This window comes from Acanthochromis polyacanthus, chromosome 17 (assembly GCF_021347895.1).
Source record: "Acanthochromis polyacanthus isolate Apoly-LR-REF ecotype Palm Island chromosome 17, KAUST_Apoly_ChrSc, whole genome shotgun sequence".
Taxonomy (NCBI): domain Eukaryota; kingdom Metazoa; phylum Chordata; class Actinopteri; family Pomacentridae; genus Acanthochromis; species Acanthochromis polyacanthus.
The window spans coordinates 2,862,568-2,882,532 of record NC_067129.1 but is presented as its reverse complement, the minus strand read 5'-3'; the positions used below and the strand labels follow the sequence as shown (position 1 = coordinate 2,882,532).

At 40.2% G+C, this 19,965-nt stretch overlaps 1 protein-coding gene across 1 annotated transcript; it reads right to left on the bottom strand.

The window, feature by feature from the left end:
• Nucleotides 1-3: 3 nt before the first annotated feature.
• Nucleotides 4-18,708, bottom strand: pgk1 (phosphoglycerate kinase 1). The gene is made up of 11 exons (XM_022195061.2): nucleotides 18,509-18,708; nucleotides 14,816-14,866; nucleotides 14,455-14,610; nucleotides 13,749-13,893; nucleotides 9,028-9,131; nucleotides 8,711-8,830; nucleotides 5,089-5,203; nucleotides 1,658-1,837; nucleotides 1,380-1,557; nucleotides 770-868; nucleotides 4-686 (listed from the first exon to the last, which is right to left on the bottom strand). Exons 1-11 carry the CDS (start codon nucleotides 18,571-18,573, stop codon nucleotides 646-648), a joined length of 1,254 nt encoding a protein of 417 aa, XP_022050753.1. The 5' UTR covers nucleotides 18,574-18,708; the 3' UTR covers nucleotides 4-645.
• Between the last annotated feature and the right edge of the window lie 1,257 nt (nucleotides 18,709-19,965).

The window sequence follows — 19,965 nt, the reverse complement described above, 5'->3', positions numbered from 1 at the left end:
AGAGTTTTTCCACAGAGACGGTTTTATTAGCCGTTAGAGACGTCTCAGCCCGAAGCCGACAGACGACCAGAGCCCAACAGAAAAAATGTAACATGTAGACACGCACCACGTTAACCGTTTCTATACATATATATAGATATATATACTGCAGGTTCACACACTCAGGGCGGTGCAGTGACGATCCCAGTGTCGCTATGCAAAAGTGACGCAGAAAAACACACAGACACACACAAGAGCCAGAGATCGAGTTTCTCAGGGGTGACGGATCCTCGTCTTGTTTTAAAGGAACGTGAAGAAAAACTACGGGAAGCGTTTCCACCGATTCCACTTCAATCAATAAGCGTGATCTTTTATCATGTTAGAGGTTAAAAATGAACCATTAAAGACCAGCTGGACTTGTAGAAGCGTGTTTAAATAAAGCAGACTGCTCTAGATCTGAGATGAAGGAAGTTATTCTCCTTTAAGTCACATTATTTTGAAAAAACAAAGACTGAGGATGGAAAGGCTGCAGGAAAAAGGTGGTGTGTGTGTTTTTTTTTTTCCACTTGTGGGATGTTTCAGGAGGAAACAGGAGTCTGGCCGAGCAGCTACCCACCTCTCATACACACAATCGCACACCGACACACACTCCGGCTGATGGGGGGTTTAGACGCTGCTCAGGGCGTCGACTCCGGGCAGGACTTTACCTGAAGACACACAGAGTTTCATCAGCATCACGGTCTAAACTAAAACAGCTGGGAGTGATCTTTGTGTTTCTTTCTTCACTTACCCTCCAGCAGCTCCAGACTGGCGCCTCCTCCTGTGCTAACGTGGCTAACTTTGTCTTCTGTGTTCCACTTGGCGCAGCAGGTTGCGGTGTCGCCCCCACCTGGACAGAACATGCAACAGTCACATGAGTTAAGAAAACGGCTTCAAATAACTCAACGTACTCCACTGATCTCTGTAAAGATCATCTAAAGGTTATTTTACACATTTTCACCAAAATATATTGATATATGTGGTGATATAAGTATTCTGTTGTTCAGTGTTCTTCCTGAGTATCCTTCTTCATCTTCATTGACGTTACCTCGGGTTTTAAAAGGTGCAGTTCATGAAAATATGTAATCCTGTATCTGTACAAATGCAACAAACAAATCTAACAAATATTTCAACATTTCAATCGACACGCAATCTCAGATCAAAACAACTTGTCATGGTCTCGAAATGATTTTAAATTTATGGTTTTACCGGATTGGACCCTCTGGAGGACCAGTTTTGGCCCACGGGCCTCATGTTGGACACCCCTATTTTAAAGGAGAAGCTTAAACCAAGCTAACAGTGAATGAACTGCTACTAACAAACAAAAAGGAAAAAAGCTCCCCTCTTCTTGTCTTTCTTACCGATGATTGTGATGCAGCCGGCTTTGGTCACCTCCACCACTTTGTCCATCATGTTCTTGGTTCCTTGGGCAAAGTTGTCAAACTCAAACACACCGACTGGACCGTTCCAGACGATCTGCTTGGCCCTGGAGATGGCCTCGGCGTAGGCCTTGGAGCTCTCTGGTCCACAGTCCAAACCCTACAGAGGAAACGCATTAAGACAGTAGAATTTTAGGAGCTTTAGGGAGTTTGAAGCCTGAATTTTTGCAGTTACAAATCAAAATATCTTCTTTTCTCACCATCCAGCCGGCCGGGATGCCGGCGGCGACGGTCGCGGTGCCGGTGGCGGCTTTCTCGTCGAACTTGTCGGCGGTGATGAAGTCGACGGGCAGCGTGATCTTGACGCCGTTCTTCTCGGCTTTGGCCATCAGGTCTTTGACGATGCCAGCACCCTCCTCGTCGAACAGGGAGGTACCGATCTGACGAGGGAGAGAAGGAAACCACAAAGAAAAGAAAGACATTACACGACGTAAAGCTGCATTCTAGAGGGACATTAAAAACATCAGACATCACATTTCACTTCCAGTTGACAGAAAAGTGGTATTTTCCTTCATGTAGAAATACTAGAGGTGGTCCAAGAGTTCACGGTTAAACTCTGAGGTACAATGGAACCGTGGTGGTGTTCAAACAGACTCCTGAAGCTGCTTTGTTAGTTCACGATTCACATTCATAACCTCACCTTTACCCCGACACTTGACAAAAAGGTTCTGAAAAAGTTTATTTAAATTACAAAAGAGTTTATGAAGCTCTGCAGATAGTTTTGTTCTGACAGATTCCTGCTTCCTCTCAAAGAGAATGGAGGTGAATGGAACAGACTTGGGGAAGAAACAAAAGACATTTACAAGATTGAGCAGACTTCTGTAAGAACAGGATTCATCAGAGGCTTATCTCGTTTATATTTTGACCAACTAGCGCCATTTAACTTATGTTGAATCCACCGTTAGCATTTAGCATCTACTCAAGTAAAACGGCTGCGATTGGATCAATTTTTTACAGAAAAGAAGTAAAGTAAAAATCACGATACTTCAAGCAAGTTCTGCAGGTGAAAGTCAGACGCCAACTATTCTATCAAGCGAGAGTCTTCTGAAGCTAAAAACAGAACTGTGGATTCAAGAAGATCCAAGTTGAGTAACTGGATTCACGAAAAACGTTCGAAAGTTTTCCTGATGGAGAGGTTCAGCGTCAACTAAACAGACTACGAAGTTTCATGAACGTCTGGCAGCTTCTGATGGAACACAAAGATGATTTAAACGAGGTAATTTGTCTGTAAACAACAGTAATTGTTCAATTTCTTCTCTGCTCAGACTGAATACAGACAATGTGTATATTAGTGACTAAAAATAATCAGAAACTTGTCTTGTCTTTTTGATTTCTTAACATATTCATGGCTATGTTAGCCTAGCCGCGCTAGACAACTCACGGCAACGAATTTAATTCTCTGCCAGGGTGGGTCTAGTTACCCTCCATAAGGCTCGAGGCTGGATTCTCCTAAAACTGGCCGGACCAATCACCATGAAGTGTAGAGTCAGAAGGCGGGCGTAACTAAGTGACGACAGAGGCGGACGATTCTGACAGAAACAACCGGCGCACAATAAACAGTTATCTTTCGACTCGGCTTTGGCCACAGCCCTTAAAGATTTGAAGCTAAAATTCAACTTGAAAGACAAACAAAGGACGGCACTGAAGTGTTTCATTGAGAAGAAAGACGTATTTGGACTTATGCTGACTGGATATGGCAAATCCTTAATATACCAGTTGGCTCCGCTGGTTGGGAAGCTAATGGGCCACAATCCGGCGCTCTACGAACTATGTCAGCCTATTCGTTGCGCTGATTGGTTGTATACCTACCCAATTGCTGCAGAGTGATTTGAAAGACAACCTTTTAGCCCGCCTCCTTCCCTGTCAAGCGTTCCTAGACCCTTGTGTCTTAAGAGCTGGGTCTAGCACGGCTAGGCTATGGTTATGTAGCTTTAATGCATGAATCAGAGATAATAACAAACCTCAAAGTTGCATCAAACTTAAAGCTTCATCAACACCAACAGATTTTCATTTTAACACAAGCTTTTCGATTGCTTTCAGAAATAATCTCAGCTCACATGGACACACTTCATCTCCATCCACACTCCTACTTTTTTTTTACCTCAGTTTGAAAACCCAGAGCTCAAACAGAAGCTGATGAACTCTTAAATGCAATCTTTTCATTGTGACCATTGTGCAAGTAAAACCAAACCTGTTCTGTTGACTTTGGATAATGGCAAACATTAAACAAAAGCTGCTCTTTCAAAATCTTTCTCTTAGAGGTCAAACTTAGGTTAAGATTCTGAACCTCTGTGGCGACAAAGTAGTTTCACAAGTCTGTTCAAACACCAACGTTCAACAGAAAGTTCTCAACTCCATGAAACTTCTGAAATTAAACACTACAGTTCCTTCTAGACAACTTTTCACACCAACGTCATAGAAATATAAAATCTGCTTTAATAGTGAGTAAGTACCAACCACCAGACTGATTCTAAACATTCGTACAAAGTTGAATTTGTTGCCGATTTCCGCTGAGACAAAGCAGAAAAACTGGATAAATTTAAAGGTTGACATCGCCGCCATTGAAAAATCCCCTTCGTTTTGTGTCCAAGCATTAATTTGATGACTCTTGTGCTTTTGAAATATGTATTTGACAATATTTCTGAGCCCAAGGCATGATGTCAAACAAACTGCCACGTTGGCGGTTTTGATTTTAGCCTGTAGCTCCACTTATGAGGATGATGGCGGCTGCCTAAACTTCTGAGTGAATACACTTGAGCTGTAAAGAGTGTTGCTTCTACAAGATAAATTGTTTATATTTCGCTGAACATTAAAAAAAAAAAAAAAAAAAAAAAAAGCGTTTTCCAAGTTCCAGTCCTGTGTTGTTTTGCTAATTGTTCATTTATTTCTTCTTCGATGCTAAAAATATGTCAAACATTTAATTTTCGTTGCTCCTCCTGCATAAAAACCACAGATGAATGTAGTTTATTGGTAGCTAAATGTAAAAGCATCATACTAGAAAGGTTTAGATTTCATCAGGTAAAATGAAAGGAAATGTGGTTTTGGTCTGTTTTGTTCTTGTCACTCGAACAGCACACATAAGAGAGGTGTGGAAGCTAACAGTTAGCTGTATTTGCTAATTACCTCCTACTTTAAGAGATACTGAAGAATTACTGAAGATAAATATGCGTAATTCCGTTTCTTTAAAATGCATTCACAACTCGAATCTGTAAGAAAAAAGTTGCTTTTTAACACATCCAGCAGAGACGGAGCAACGTTAGCTTTAATTTGGAGTCGAGTTCTGTCGACTCGGTGAAGTTAAGTTCAACATTTTGTCTTTTTTTTAGCTCCTGTTTTGGTCTCCACCACCTTCTTTGGCTGCTAATGCTTCGTCTCTACGCTGTTTAGTGCTTAACGAGTCACATAAAGTGGGTTTTTAGAGGTTTTTTGAGAGCAATGAGAGTCAAACAAAAGAGGAAAGTCACAGTTAGAAACTAAACAATGAGCTGAAACTCCCTACAAAGGAGCCTTTTCACATTTTGGTATTAATGAGCTATACGGTTAAAGACAGAGATCCTTTAAATCTATGTACATCTCAGTGACTGATTTTAATGTTGTTCTGTTCTCGTGTTCTCCGTGTCGTCTTCCTCACCTCCATGTTGTTGAGGACTTTGAGGAAGGTGAAGGCCATTCCGCCGCCGATGATCATCTCGTCGACCTTATCCAGCATGTTGTTGATCAGCTGGATCTTATCTTTCACCTTCGCTCTGAAACACCGACACAGAACATCAGTACAGATAAGAAATGCAAAAGTGGACAGAAGAGAGCAGAAAACACGCCAGAGCTTCATTCATGTGTTCATGAATGTTCACTAGGGAAATAAAACGGTTAAAGTCTGTGGTTTTAAAATGGATATTTTGATCTCCTGTGATGCTTGAAATGTTTTTCCCCCCCCCGAGAACACACAGTCCTGGTCGACTACTTTTCAATAATAATGCTGTTTTTCTACCATTTTACGGCTTCAACTGACAATTATTTTCTCCTCCTGCACAGTTTTTCATGAAAAATGCCGTAGTGTGTAAAAATACTGTAGTTTTTGCATTTAATTCTCAAAATTATTTTGAGAATTAAATGCACCTATTGTTGTACTAGTAATCGAAACATGCAGCAATATTTATAAGAACAATTTCTGTATTTATTACATGTAAAAACTATAGTTTGTATCAGTCAAATTAATGTACTTTTGTGTTAACAACAGACATATGCTTCAGTATTATGAGAGCTTTAACCACAATTTTTGCTAAAAACACATTTAATGATAAATACACCAACTGCTGTGCTGATAATGGAAATATTTATGTAATATTTATAATAGATCACACAAACTGTATTTTAGACAGTATTTTCATGTAAATTTTCACATTTTTAAAGGTTAAACTTTTCTTTTTTACAGTAAAATGGAATGAAGCATGTTTTTCAACCCTAAAATCAATGATATCAATACGTTTCTTTACCGTAAATCGGAATTTTACTGTAAAAACACTTTTTTTTACAGTTTTGGCAAACCGATTAATCATTTGGTCTTCAGAAAAGAAAGATATCTAGTTTACCCTATAATAAGAAACATAATCAGGCAACTTTACTTTCTGAAAACAACAAAGGATTGCCTGATTATCAGAACGGTGGACTAATCAATCAATATGCAGCTCTAAAGATGAAACAGATGAAACAGATGCCGCGGTTAAAACTTTTCAGACTTGTAAAATCTGTCTCTGTTATAAAACCTCTCAGCTGCATTAATGTGCAACTCAAACTAGACTTATGGGTTTTATTTCATCACTTTACTGCCATCTGAAGCAACTCCTCCACACAGAGGGGATTTATTTATTTAGTTGGTTTTTTAACTTTCTTGTGACGAACCATTCGGACAAAAACTCCCACTACTCACTGAAGACGTCGACAAATAACTGACGAGCATTTCCTGCCGTCTAGCTGATCATTACACGCCAACGGTGGATGTCCTCCATTTGTGAGGAGGTGATTGGAGGACGGATCGGTGCAGACTGCGAGTTGCACAATGAACTAAAAGGCTAAAACGGACTCTGACACGAGGCCAAAAGCAGCTAAGCGAAGCACCGTTTCCTCTTCAGTCATCCTGCTGAAGAGGAAACATTGAATTAAATAATAATAAAAAAAAAACTACCTGAAACAACACAGAGACACAAACCAACAGGAAGCAGGGTGGTGTTAGCTCGTGGTGCGTTCAGGGACTGTTGGTTAACTCATCACCTGCTGAAAATACTAATCAGGCACAACTTTAATATTTTTTTCTGATTTCGTCCTTGTTGCTTCTAAATATGAAAACGTTATAAACACATTGCTAACTAGACTGCTGAAGAAATCACACTTTACACTAGTTAAATAGTTTGTGACCTTCTCTTACAGGCTTTTAAAAGACAGAATTTAACAGCCAACCTGATTTAAAACGTGTTTAACTCCTTTCTGTTGCTGTGATTGATTCTGTGTGATAAAACACGATAATATGAGGCACATTTCTGCAGGGAAACTTGTGTCTTTGCGTGATGATAAACACCAGCTGCAGATTCACAGCCATCTGCATTGTAAAATGAACCAAAACTGCCTTTTAGTGTTAATGCATAAAGCAGTTAATGTACCGAAAGTTCAAACAAAAAGTCTGAATATCCTAAAACATTCCTGTGACCATGAAGTAACATTTCAATCCGACACTTTAATGCAACATTCCAACAACATACGTGTGACTTCTGACCTCTGTCACCTCTCTGAGCAGTAATAGTGTCTTTAACAAAGCAGCAGCACCACAGATTACAGATTTAATGAGCTTATTCTCTATTCCTGGATGGACCGGCGGCTATTTTAAAGAGGCTGAACTGCAGCAGAGGGAGAGCATCAGATCCAGCAGACATCATTTAAAATCAAATTTCTAAAAGATTTATTGCTGTTTTTTAGGGCTGAACCCGAATATTCTTTTGCTACGGAGGCATCCAAATATTAATTTTGGTATCCGAATGCCACCCCCCCCCCCGTTGCATTGTGCATCAGTACTCCAACGCTCTCATGTATGTGTAATTATTATAAATATGATGTCATTCATTCATGCCCAGATGCTGCCCCTGCAGACTAAAAACTCGTCTTTAATTTTATTTTAACATGCAATTGTCCACTAAACTAGATGCAAACTACATTAAAAAGACTGAAACAAATCAGCTGAGCTTTTTATTTTACTTCCATCTCAATGTCAACAATAAATAATTAATGCGCACACATTAAGAGCCATTTTTCTACCATTTTAGGGCTTCAACTAACAATTATTTTTCATTCTAGGTCAACGGATTAATCATTTGGTTTCCAGAAACTTAACAAAACAGAATTTTAAATGTCAATAAATGCCCATCAGTGTTTCCTAAAGCCAAAGATGAGCCTTTAGGAAGTCTGTAAAATTCATCTTAATGACTGGAATCAGCTTAAACATAAATAATAAGCAGGATAGATGAGTTTTTCTCTGCTACAATGTGGTATTCATGCTGCTACCTGTTAACCTCCTAATAATAGAAATACAATAAGATATAATGAGAGACTAGATAGATATCAGATTATTATATTTATTTGTTACCGATTGTCCCAAATAAGTAGAAGAAATCTAAAGTGGAAGCCCAACCAGAGCTCAGGTCTTAAAAGTTTAAATATTTTCATGTTATGAGAGGAAAAACAAGCTCCGAATGCATTTAAACTTCTTTCGTGTGTCTGAAACTGAGTCGTTTCATGTTTGCTGCGATTGTCGATTCAGCTCCATAACTCTGAGGAGGAATTACGAGTAGAAACTGAACTGTTCTAGCTTCAGACACACGGCAACACCCTCAGGGTTTGTGATTTTAATCCATCCAGCTGCCACACAATTTGGGAGGTTCTGAATTAATGTTGAGTGGGGCTGAAACGTTCCCGTATCACTATAAAGGCAAACCTTAGCCCTGAAGATGTCAAAAAATGTGCATCTGTCCTGCAAAGTCAGATACGTGCAAGCATACATTACTGGTCTATTATTGTAGAACCTGAAATGTCCTGTGTGTAAGTACTGAAACCGCTGAATAGAAAAGTCTTAAAATTCAAGATTCTGTTGCTCATACTCGACTTTCTGGGGAAACTGAGCTTCTTGAAGGATTTTCCTGCAGTAAAGTTTGCAGCCTGAACCTCCATAGCACATTCACACCTGAATTATTAAAACGATCTGTTCTCACCCTCCAAGGATGGCCAGGAAGGGCCTCTGAGGTTTCTCCAGAGCCATGGCAAAGTAGTCGAGCTCCTTCTTCATGAGGAAACCAGCTGCCTTCTGAGGCAGGTTGACTCCCACCATGGAGCTGGAAATGAGGACAAGGAATTCAGCAAAAGAAAACCGTTTCAGTCTGAAAGCTTTATCGAAGACCATCAGCGTCAACGGAAACAGTCATTCTTATGGATTAATCTCCAAAAACAAGGTGCAAACTCCTGTTATAGAATAAAACATGATGTACGAGCGTTTACAGATTGCTCACTGATCATCACTTCCTCCTCTCACCTGTGAGCTCTGTGAGCTGTACCGAAGGCATCGTTGACGTAAACGTCTCCTAGTTTGGACAGAGACGCCCTGAAGGAGTCGATCTGCTCCTGGGAGGCCTTAGTCTGAGGGATTAAAAATGAGAAGACAAACACAGAAACAATGAATTAAGCTGCATCACTTTCAGCACATTAGAGGCCGTTTGTTTATCTGTGGCTGCAAACACCGTCATGCTCGCTACGATCCTCATAGAATCTCCACTTATCTGGCCACTGATCAAATGGGTAAATTTCTCCATCACGATTCAGCTCCTACATTGTGGATCAGGTTTCTGCTGCACTTTAACAAAGGTCATGACTGTGAGACTGGAGGGCAGAAAAAGGTCAAGCAAATGTCACACAGTCGGATTACAGTCCAGTCACTGCTTCCTACATTCACCCCTCTGAGCTGCAGGACAGATTTAACTTAGAAACAAATAATAATGATAATAATCCTCACCTCATCCTGCAAAAACATGTTCTGACCTACTTTAGTAGTGCTTGTTTACATAGCACTAGGGCTGGCCTGAATAGTGGTTTCTGGCCTCTGAATATTTGGGCCCTATTAAAGAAGAATATCCGAATATTCGTTCCGCCCCGTAACATCCGACGGAGGGGGGGGGCTTGTGGTGGAGACAGCCCGAATATTGGGATCCGTTCATTTGGTAAGGCAAATTTTGCTTTCGTTTTGTCTTCAGTTAAACTGAAGAATTCCTAAACAGCAGAGGTCATCAGCATCTTTTCTTGTGCAACGAAGTGAAGCGTGACGTCAGAGTCTGCAGCCACCCGGCCATTCAAGTGGTGTTTACAAACACGAATGGAGGAGCTGAGATGAGCCGAACACGACAGTATGAGCCGAAGGCGAAGGGAAGAGACGAGCTCCAAATATTTTCGTCTGGGGGAGGAGGGGGTGATCACATAGACATATGTTTATGTGATCACAGGACGGGAGGAGCCGGAGGGAAGACCGTAACGCTGCATATTCTTTCCGCCCGGTAACGTCCGACAGGGGTGGGGGTGCGCAAATATTCGGCTACCAAAATTAATATCCGGATACCGCCGTAGCAAACGAATATTCAGGTCCAGCCCTACATAACACCATTCCAAAGTGGAAATTAACTACATTAAACACTTAAAAATAGCAGCTTACACAGGAAAAAAATCCATAAAAATTAACTCAGCATGAAAACCTAGAAATAGAGTTGACTTTTGAGTCTTGTGGGAGTTTTTCTTAATCCAAAGTACAGATGATGTTGTATTCTGTGTAAACTGTAAAGCCTCTTGAGGCAAATTAATCCATACTTTGAACGTTAGGACACTCAGCCGCCACTAAATAAATATTTCCATCAATTAATCCCCCAATTATTTGGTTGTTCAGTCTATAAAATGACTGAAGAGAGAAAATGTCCTTCACAATGTCCTAAAACATGGTTAAAAGGCTTTTCAAACCTTTATTCAACCAGATAAACCAACGCTTTGTGAAGAAAGACCAGATCAGGACAACAGAATTAGGAACAAAAGATTAGCTTCTGACTAAAAAAAAAAAAAAAAAAAAAAGACGACATGGTCATCAATATCCCCCACCACATGTGATGTCTATGAGTCTATATCCAAAATAGTGATCAAGGGCCATAACTCTGTTAAATATTATCGCACAGGTCTCATTTTCAAACTTGATCAAGGTGTCCATGGTGTGAAGCTACACAGTAAATTTCGTAATCCTAGCTGTAATAGTTTCCAAGAAAAGCTGTCCCCTTCATGTCGGACGGACAGACAGAGGCCAAACCTATATCCCCCCTTTTCCACTCAGTGGAGGTGGGCGATAAAAAGACTTATCATACAGTTTACTGGAATCCTGAGTTCAGTTTGGGGACATTTTTGTCAGGAAAAAAGTAAAAACACACAAATATTTTGGTTGCTTTTACATAAGGAAAAGCAAAGCAGCAATCAAGGAATAATTTCCCTGAAAAACTGATCATCAAAATGTTTGAAGGTTAATTTTATTATTAATTAAACTATCTGATTGATTGCTCCCACTTTATAGTAACATTGCACTTCCTTAAAACGGCTAAAAATGTTAAACTGATGGATTTTGGACCCTATCGTGGGTTAAACTTTAAATTTACATCATACAATTACAGTAATGCAGTTCAAAGCCTATTTTTTTTAATTAATCACACCTTTAAATCCAATCTTAGAAAACCTTAACAGACTTTCAGAGTCACAGAAAACAGAATACAGACTGTTCCAACAGGCTGAGTGAGATCGATTCAGCTGCGTTTATGAATAAAGTTTCTATAAAGGACTAAAAATAAAAAGGTCCCGTGTGATACAGTGCAGCAGTACAGTAGGAACCGACCAGCATTCCAACCAGGCCTCAGGACAGGAAAAGCCCGCTGACCTTCAGCATAAATGTCAGCAGGTCAACACAGCTGATCTGCTGCAGGACGGACCGACGTTCAAACGTCTGAGGATCGTCCACCGTCTGGATCTGAACTCATGTTTTACCATCTCAGCATGAAGGAGGAGGTTATGCTGAGGAAGTCCAGTCTGTGTTGATTCTAGAGGTCAGATTAAGTGGTTTAGTTTGGGGTTTTTGTTGTTGTATTGATGCATTTTTTGCAACCACTAAAGAAGTTTTAGCACCAACATGATTAGAACTGACAAAAAAAAAAAAAAAAAAAAAAAAAACGGCAAAGCTCCATTTGAACTTAGGTTCCTTTATGAATTTATGGGCTCCCATTATTGCTTATTTTAATTAGATTTTACACATTTGACAGGCTGGGGGAGATGTATTGTGTCTGGATTGTGAATTTTTACACGTTTCATAACCCCTTGTTGCTCTTTAATTTAACTTCTCTTTAAACTAAATTTGAAATTCTCCTCTTTATGTGGGTTTAGATGATGTTAGCTGTGTTGCTGATTTGTATTATGGGGTGTCCTCAACTTACATCAGAGTTCCTACAGTTTGATGTAAGCCAATTTTCGCCCTCAGTTGGAACAAAAACGTAAACAAAAACGTAAACAAAGCCGTTCCGTGCATCATGATATTGATCAGTTCTTCATAAAAGTCATGAATATCAACAACTTTCATGCATGTATGAATCATTTTACAAGAAAAAAACAGATTATTGTTGTTAATGTTGAGGCTTCAATGTTTATTGTTCAGTTCCAGATTTACCTGATGTCAGTGAACGTGCCATGTTTAGTTAGCTCACCTCTGATTGGCTGACAGTCAGCAGTAGAGAGAGCTGGGGACAGCGGCTAATTCTGGAGCTAAGTTATGGATTTTTCTAGTTATTCTGGAGCCAAGATATGGGATTTTTCTAGTTATTCTGGAGCCAAGTAATGGATTTTTCTAGTTATTCTGGAGCTAAGTTATGGGGTTTTTCTAGTTATTCTGGCGTTGGTTACGGCCCACAGTAGCCTAGATAAAGGGGGGGGGGGGGGGGATGTGGCGAACTGTGGCGGAGACGGCCCTAATATTCGGATCCATTCGTCTGGTCTCCCGGGTCCAAATTTTGCCTTCAGTTAAACTGAAGAATTCCCAAACAGCGGAGGTCTTCAGCATCTTGTCTTGTGTGTATGCAACAAAGTGAAGCGTGACGTCAGAGTCGGCAGCAACCCGGCCATTCGGGTGGTGGCAAGAAACACAAATGGAAGAGCCGAAGTGGGCCGAAGGAGAAGGGAAGAGATGAGCTCCGAGTATTCCTATTTTCGTCTGAGGAGGAGGGGGTGATCACATAGACATACGTGGATATGTTTATGTGATCACATGACGGGATGAGCCGATGTGAGACGAACGCAGAGGGAAGACAGTAACGCCGAATATTCGTTCTGCCCGGTAACGTCAGACCGGCGCGGGGGCGCAAGTATTCGGATACCAAAATTAATATCAGGATACTGCCGTCGCGAACATTCGGACATTCTGGTCCAGCCCTAATTTACACAATGGCATTTCATTTAGAGATGCTCTCTGCACTAAAAACCTTGAAATGTGAAGTAAATGCTCTCCCACTTCTGATTTCCTGCATAAAACTAGTCACTAGTTCCTCTATAGTCTGCGGTGCATATGGGGATATTTTGACACATGAAGTCACATCCTTTTGTGGCTTTTTTCCCACAGATCTAACACATATCTGTGGTTTATCATCACTGAGGTAAATTTAACAGCACCATCCAGTGGTTGAATTAAATGGACAGTGTGTTCTGGAGGACATAAAGTCTCTGCACCACTTCTGTCTGGACGTCATCAGACGGTGACGCAGCTTTTTCAGGAGACACTGCAGCTGAAGCCACTGTATGTTTTCCTCTGAGAAAATTAGTCTGATATTAATGAAACTAGAGCGAGTTCTGAAGCAGCTTTTGTTTGTCATTTCTGGACAGCTTTGTTCACCTTTATAGGCTTTCTGTTTTGCTTTGTCCTGCTGCATTTTAAGGCCTCTGACAGACTATTCTGTAGTTTAGCAAAGATTAAAATCCAATCTGAAGTGTTAAATCAGCAGGAAACACAGGAAATGCTTCATCCTGGACTCCTGGTTTTACCATTAAAAGGGCTTTTAGTTTAGCTTTTTCTCCACACTAACAGATGAGGGTCGTTTTGCTGAGTCATGTCACTAAAGTGGTTCATTAGAAAGATTCGAGATTCAAACTGGAATATTTACAGGACATGAGCCTAAAGAAAACATCTGCTGGGAGGCTCACCTTGTTCCCAGAGGCGTCTTTGCCTTTTCCCTCCTCGGCGACGTGGAAGCGGAGGTTCTCCAGCAGGATGACGGATCCGGCGTTGGGGTTAGCGCAGGCAGCTTCCACCTCGGCACCCACACAGTCCTTCAGGAAGGTGACGTCCCTGCAGAGAGCCAGAGGACGAGTCAGGAGGATTTTCTCATTTATTCTACGACCTACACAGACGAAACGTTGTCCACTCGTCCTTTAAGAATGATGCTGCGATCCCAGCAGTGTTTGGTTACGTACTTTTGTTGGAGTTGTTGGACAGAAATATGTTCAGGGAAGCAACGATTCAAATTTTCTGATTAATCACAGGGTTCCTTTGGATTAATTCTGATTAATCATGGTTAATTATCTTTTTTTTAAATCTATATTACAGATTTTGTTCTGGCACTTTTTGTTGTCAGATTCAGATTATTTTAGAGAGTTAATTTTTGTTTAGTGAGCAACAAACACTGAATTTAAAACTTAACTTCCTCAGATTGTCATTAAATCAAGCCTCTTTTTGAATCTACTATTTCTACACTAGTCATTCAGTCTATTTAGTGTGTTTTATATGTTTTATAGGAATTTGTTAGTGATTTCCACCGTTTCCATGACTACTGAAAGCCCTTCCTTCTTTTTAAGATGTTTAAAACCACCTGTATATGCTAAAAACTGGTCATTTAGTCCATCTACTCACCTCCCCAGCAGGGTCTTGAGCTCAGCAGCGACGGGCTCCAGAGAGTATTTCTCAGGCATAAAGTTTCCATCAGGGCGGCCCAAATGGCTCATCAGAACCACAGATTTGGCCCCGTTGTCCAGGCAGTGCTGGATGCTGGGAACGGCCGCCTTGATCCTAAGAAACAACCACAACCCATTAACTCATTTTCCTCATTTCTATCACGGCCCTTATTGCCTTAAAGACAACAAGGTGACTGAAATGTTGATTGTTTTATTGCTTTGTCAGAATATAAACACAGATTTGCCTGCAGCATTGAAGAAATAATGTTTGCTTTTACTGAGAGAAGAGAAAAGAAGCTGCAGAATGATAAGAACTTTACCTCTGGTTGTTTGTGATCTGCTTGTCCTTCATTGGAACGTTGAAGTCGACTCTGAAACAGAAGAAACAGGGATTTTAGCGATGGCGGCTCATGTCTGATGGATAAATTAAACAAGACACCAACTGGCATTCAACTGAGGCTGTTCCAGTTGACAAAAGCTGAGAAATGCATTAAGATGCTCCAACAGTAAAACTACAAAAACAACCAAGAACAGAGGCATCATCTCCAGAAACACAGCGAATGGGAAAGAATAAGCAAAGATCCAGCCACGGCTGACGAGCTGCTCATGTCATCTACTGAGAAAGAATAAAAAAGGGCTGATTTCAAAAAATATATAAAGCACTACAACATGAATCCAATGACAATAACATGGATGGTGAAGAAAGATGGGAACTGGAAGCAAACTTTCTGAATCTTTAGCTGCTCAACGGTCAACTGAGTTTAATTTTTTCAGGTGGATGATTTTCTAAACTTAGTTTTTGCTGAAAATGGCAGCGAGCTTAGAGCGGTCAGAGTGAATCAAAGCTAAACAATTATGATATATCAGAAGATTTAACATTAGGGTTTAAAAGAAGAGTGGCCTTAATTACTTGTCAACTACTGCAATTGCTTTGAGAAGGATTTTTAAGAAAAAAAAAGTCAAAACAAGACGACATGGTCATCAATATCCCCTGCCACAGGTGATGTCTATGAGTCTATATCCAAAATAGTGATAAAGGGCCATAACTCTGTTAAATATTATTGCACAGGTATCATTTTCAAACTTGATCAAGGTGTCCATGGTGTGAAGCTACACACTAAATTTCGTAATCCTAGCTGTAATAGTTTCCGAGAAAGCTGTCCCCTTCATGTCGGATGGACGGACGGAGGCCAAACCTATATCCCCCTTTTCCACTTCGTGGAGGCGGGGGATAATAAATTAGAGTCCAGCTTCTTAAAGCCTAACATTTTCAGGTTCTTCCCTCCTCTATGGCGGTAAACTGAATACCTTTGAGTTGGTGACAAAAACAAGACATTTGAGGACGTTGCCTTGACATTTTTTACATCTATAAACATAAATAAACAGGTTAGATGACACTAAAAACAATCAGTAGCTGCAGCTTTGTACAAGATCTCCCTTCAACAACAGCATCGCTATCGCCGTGTGTTTCTCCGTTAAACGTCCACCGTGCAGCGATGCACGCAGGCAGCAGCTGAGAACATGCTGCATCCCTCGTAGTCCGTTACATCACCACCTCCCCTCCCTCCGTCTGATGCACCGACACACATAATCAGCCTGAACACACCCCATTGTAGTCTTAGCCTGAAACCCAACGGTCAGCAATTCAGAGGCTCAACAGCAGGCAGCCGTGTGCCGGCGGCGCTCAGCCACAACTGCAGTCGTTTTCTGCTCTCGTTTTGTTCCACCTGTTGCTTCAGAATGTGACTCCGTATGTTAGGACTCCCAAAAGGCAAAGCTGCTTCAGAGGCAGAAATAAGCTCACTGGAGGAGTTAAAACTCAGTGAATGAAGCCACTTAACCGTGAGAACATCATGTTTCACAATTAATTAAAGCTAGAAATGTGCAGATAAGCTGCATGTATTGGTTTAGTATTGATCAGTCAAACTTGCAAACAACAGAGGAGTGAATTATGTCCCTCTGTTAGGTGATGGCAAACTGAAACCACGAAGAAGAATCTCGTATCCTGTAATTTTCTCTATACAGCTGACTAAATAGGTCTAAACAGCTCTAAGAAATGCTTGTACATTTACATTTTAAACTCTAAATAAACTCAAGTTGCTGCAGAGCGCTAAAGGATACAATGAATGGAAAACATGATGTTCACTCTCCTCTTACTTCTTATCATTTCCACTGGGTTTCACACTAATTTTAACAGAAAAATATTCCCAGAGACTAACTAAAGCCTGCATTTCTTAAAAGGTTGTACATATTTAATCTTTAATGCTGAAGAAACTCTGTATTTCAAGAGGTATGTGATAAAATAAATGGTGTGGAAGTCATTTCTTGGCGTCTGCACAGATTTCCAAAACAACATCCTGCTCTTCCTCTTTTAAATTCTAAATCTGCCGCCTGCTCTTTGTCTCCATGTGAAGCGGAAGTTCATAAAACACCTCCAGGCGACGTGCTACGACAGGTCCAGGGTGTGATGTGAGGAAACTCGTTGTCTCAGAGCAGCATGTTGTTGCTCCAGATACAGATTAACTTCACATGAGGTGAAGTTTGACCTTCTAACGCCGAGCAGACCAGGCTGAGAGTGAACCTTGTCCTATCCCTCCTAACGTTGCATCACCAAACCGAGCAAACCCACATGGACCGCTGACATTTCCACACAGGGTGTCGGTTTCCAGTGCACCTCCATGACCACTGGCCTTCACAAAGTGGAGAAACATGCAGAGAAAAGCCAAATAATATTTGGAAACAAAGCAACATGACTGCACTTTGGATTAATCTTGAAAAGGTAATCTACACGTTTAGAAGTTCACCAAGTAGAAATGATGAAATAAATGTAAGCAGTAACTATTCGCTAATTAAATTAGTTAAATTCTTCCAGTTTTCATTTGTTCGCATCCAAAACACCTTCAACTGTCTACATACAGCTTCTCTTTTCTGTGTTTTATATCACAGGTTAATTATCAGAGCCAATATTCACTATATTTTCAATTACCAATAGGTTTCTCCATCTATAATCACCAGTATAAGATCTTGAGCAATGTCCTCCCTGTAATAATAATAATAGCCTTTAAGGACTACTGCAGAGAAGGTCTCTATTAACCAAAAATATGCAAAACAACATTTTATAAAAGGTAATTTCAACAAAAGCTTGGTATTATTCCATTTTTTTTTTTTTTACAATCAGATTCTCATTTTCACCGCAAAGGTTTTTATTTGGCTACCAATACTCCTTCTCCATCTTCTTGATTGATCATAATTGGTTGATATCAACCCTAGAAAAGTACTTATCAATGGACCCCTATAGTAAACTAAATATTTCTCAGATTTGGAGTGTTGGTGAGGCAAATAGGCATGAGTAAGATGTCAAATGTTGACTTTTTTCATTGAATAATCACGGAAATATCCCATTTAATAATCAATAAGGTAAAAATTATGATTAATAACAACTTGGGGTGGTCCCAGACGCTACGTTTCATTAAATAATGACCAAATAATGACCTCAGTCGATGCTAAATTTCAAGACTGCCTTTAGAGTTTAAGCAATGGACATTTATCATCATTTTCAACAGGTTTTCAGACTTTCTAATCACATTATCGACACTTGAATCAAAAATTAAACATCTGAACACATAGCACAGTAAAGGTAGGATATTTTATGAGAGGAAACGAGGCTGGATTGGTGTAAAGATGATGCTGAAGGTGTGTTTTAGTCTAAGGACGTGACTCCAGCTACACCTCAGATGCAGGGTCCATCCATGCAGCATCTTCACACAGGCACGTAACATGGATGACGGGCAACAAGTTCACTTCCTGTCCTCTACCCGCTGCTCTGAAGTGACTCAGAAACCGTTAACCATCCCTTCTGCGTCTCAACACGAGGAATTATAATTATCAAACTGTTTATTACCGTAGGAAGGGGGAGGATATTACATTTCGGAGATGTCAGCTAACAAGCTAACGTCAAATAATCCCATTTCTGATTAGCAGAAGCTAACGGCTAGCTGCTAATGAACGCTCACCTCATAATGACCCGCTTCCCATTGACGTCCACCTTGTCCAGGGTGAGTTTGTTAGACAGAGACATGTTGCTGTGTTTCGCTGGTTCTTTCCTGCACCTTCCTGGCTGGGTCTCCTCCGCCTCCTCCGGCTGTTAGCTACCAAATGACAGCGGTGACCTTAACGCAGCGCGGAGGAACTGCGGCGGGGCGGGGCCGAGCACACCTCCCGGCTGCTGATTGGCAGAGACAGGAGGAAAGCGTGTGCTCTGATTGGGCGTGAGTGCTGCCATTCCTTTGACGTACCTCTTTTAATTACTTCACCAGCTGAACTCCATTCAAATCTCTAAAGCACTTTTACTCAAGTACTGCTGCTGTTTCAAAATACTTTACGTTAATGTTGAGCAACTTTATAGTATTGCTTAAGTACACGGCAGAGGGACATATTGTACTGTATCATCATGTAGCAATTATCACTTTGCACTAGTGTGTTTATATAGTCCTTCAAGCTTGTAAATATCTGTATATGTTGTGTTATATTTATTTTTATTACTGTTTTTCTTCCTGTTCTTCTTTTTATAGTTTCCTTCATTTTATTTGTTCTCTTTCTATATTCCTAGGATGACACCGAAAGTCGAAACCAAATTCCTTATGTGTTGTGCACATACTTGGTCATTAAAGCCGATTCTGATTGTTTTTTCATTCTACTACACTATAAGATGAGTAAAAGTTGCTCAGTATAAATAGAACTAATAAAAATGCAAACCTAACCATCATTTAGCGACTATGCTACTGCACAAGCACATATATGTATGTGACCCTAGGCCTCTATTTGACACTAATTTTGGTACCAGTGGTAAGATCAACCAGACGCCCCATTTAGCATTTCCTCAGTAGAAACTGATCAATTAACACAATTAAGGAGCATCGTTGAACGTGGAAACATATGTTGTTTTGACATTAGCATCATAAGACTGAGGCAACTTAAGTGATGGCAAAACAGTAAAATTAGGACAACTCATGACAATATACATCACAAATCTACTGTCAAACACTTGTGTTTGTGGTCATATGTACACACTCTGCTACCAACACTATGCTTTTAGGATTTTGAATCAACCAATGCAGGACTCTTAGTAGTACTAGAATATTTTCTTTAAATGTTTTAAATGTTCCTTCATCCACATTCTATTTCATGTATTACTGTAATGCTCGGTGATTCTAGGGATTGTATAGGATAGGCAAAATAAGCTTCGGCTTCTGCCTATTCCTCTTTCGGTTACTGAACGTGTAAAAAAATCTTATTGTATATACATATATATATATATATTTCTGGAGGTTTGGGATTTTTTTGTTTCTTTCTTTTCTTTTTTCATCTTTTTTTTGAGAGGAGTAGGGGATGAGGAAAGAGTAAGAGAAGAAAAGGCAGGAAAGGAAAAATAATAATAATAGTAATTTTGTTTGCTGTAATTTTTGTAACC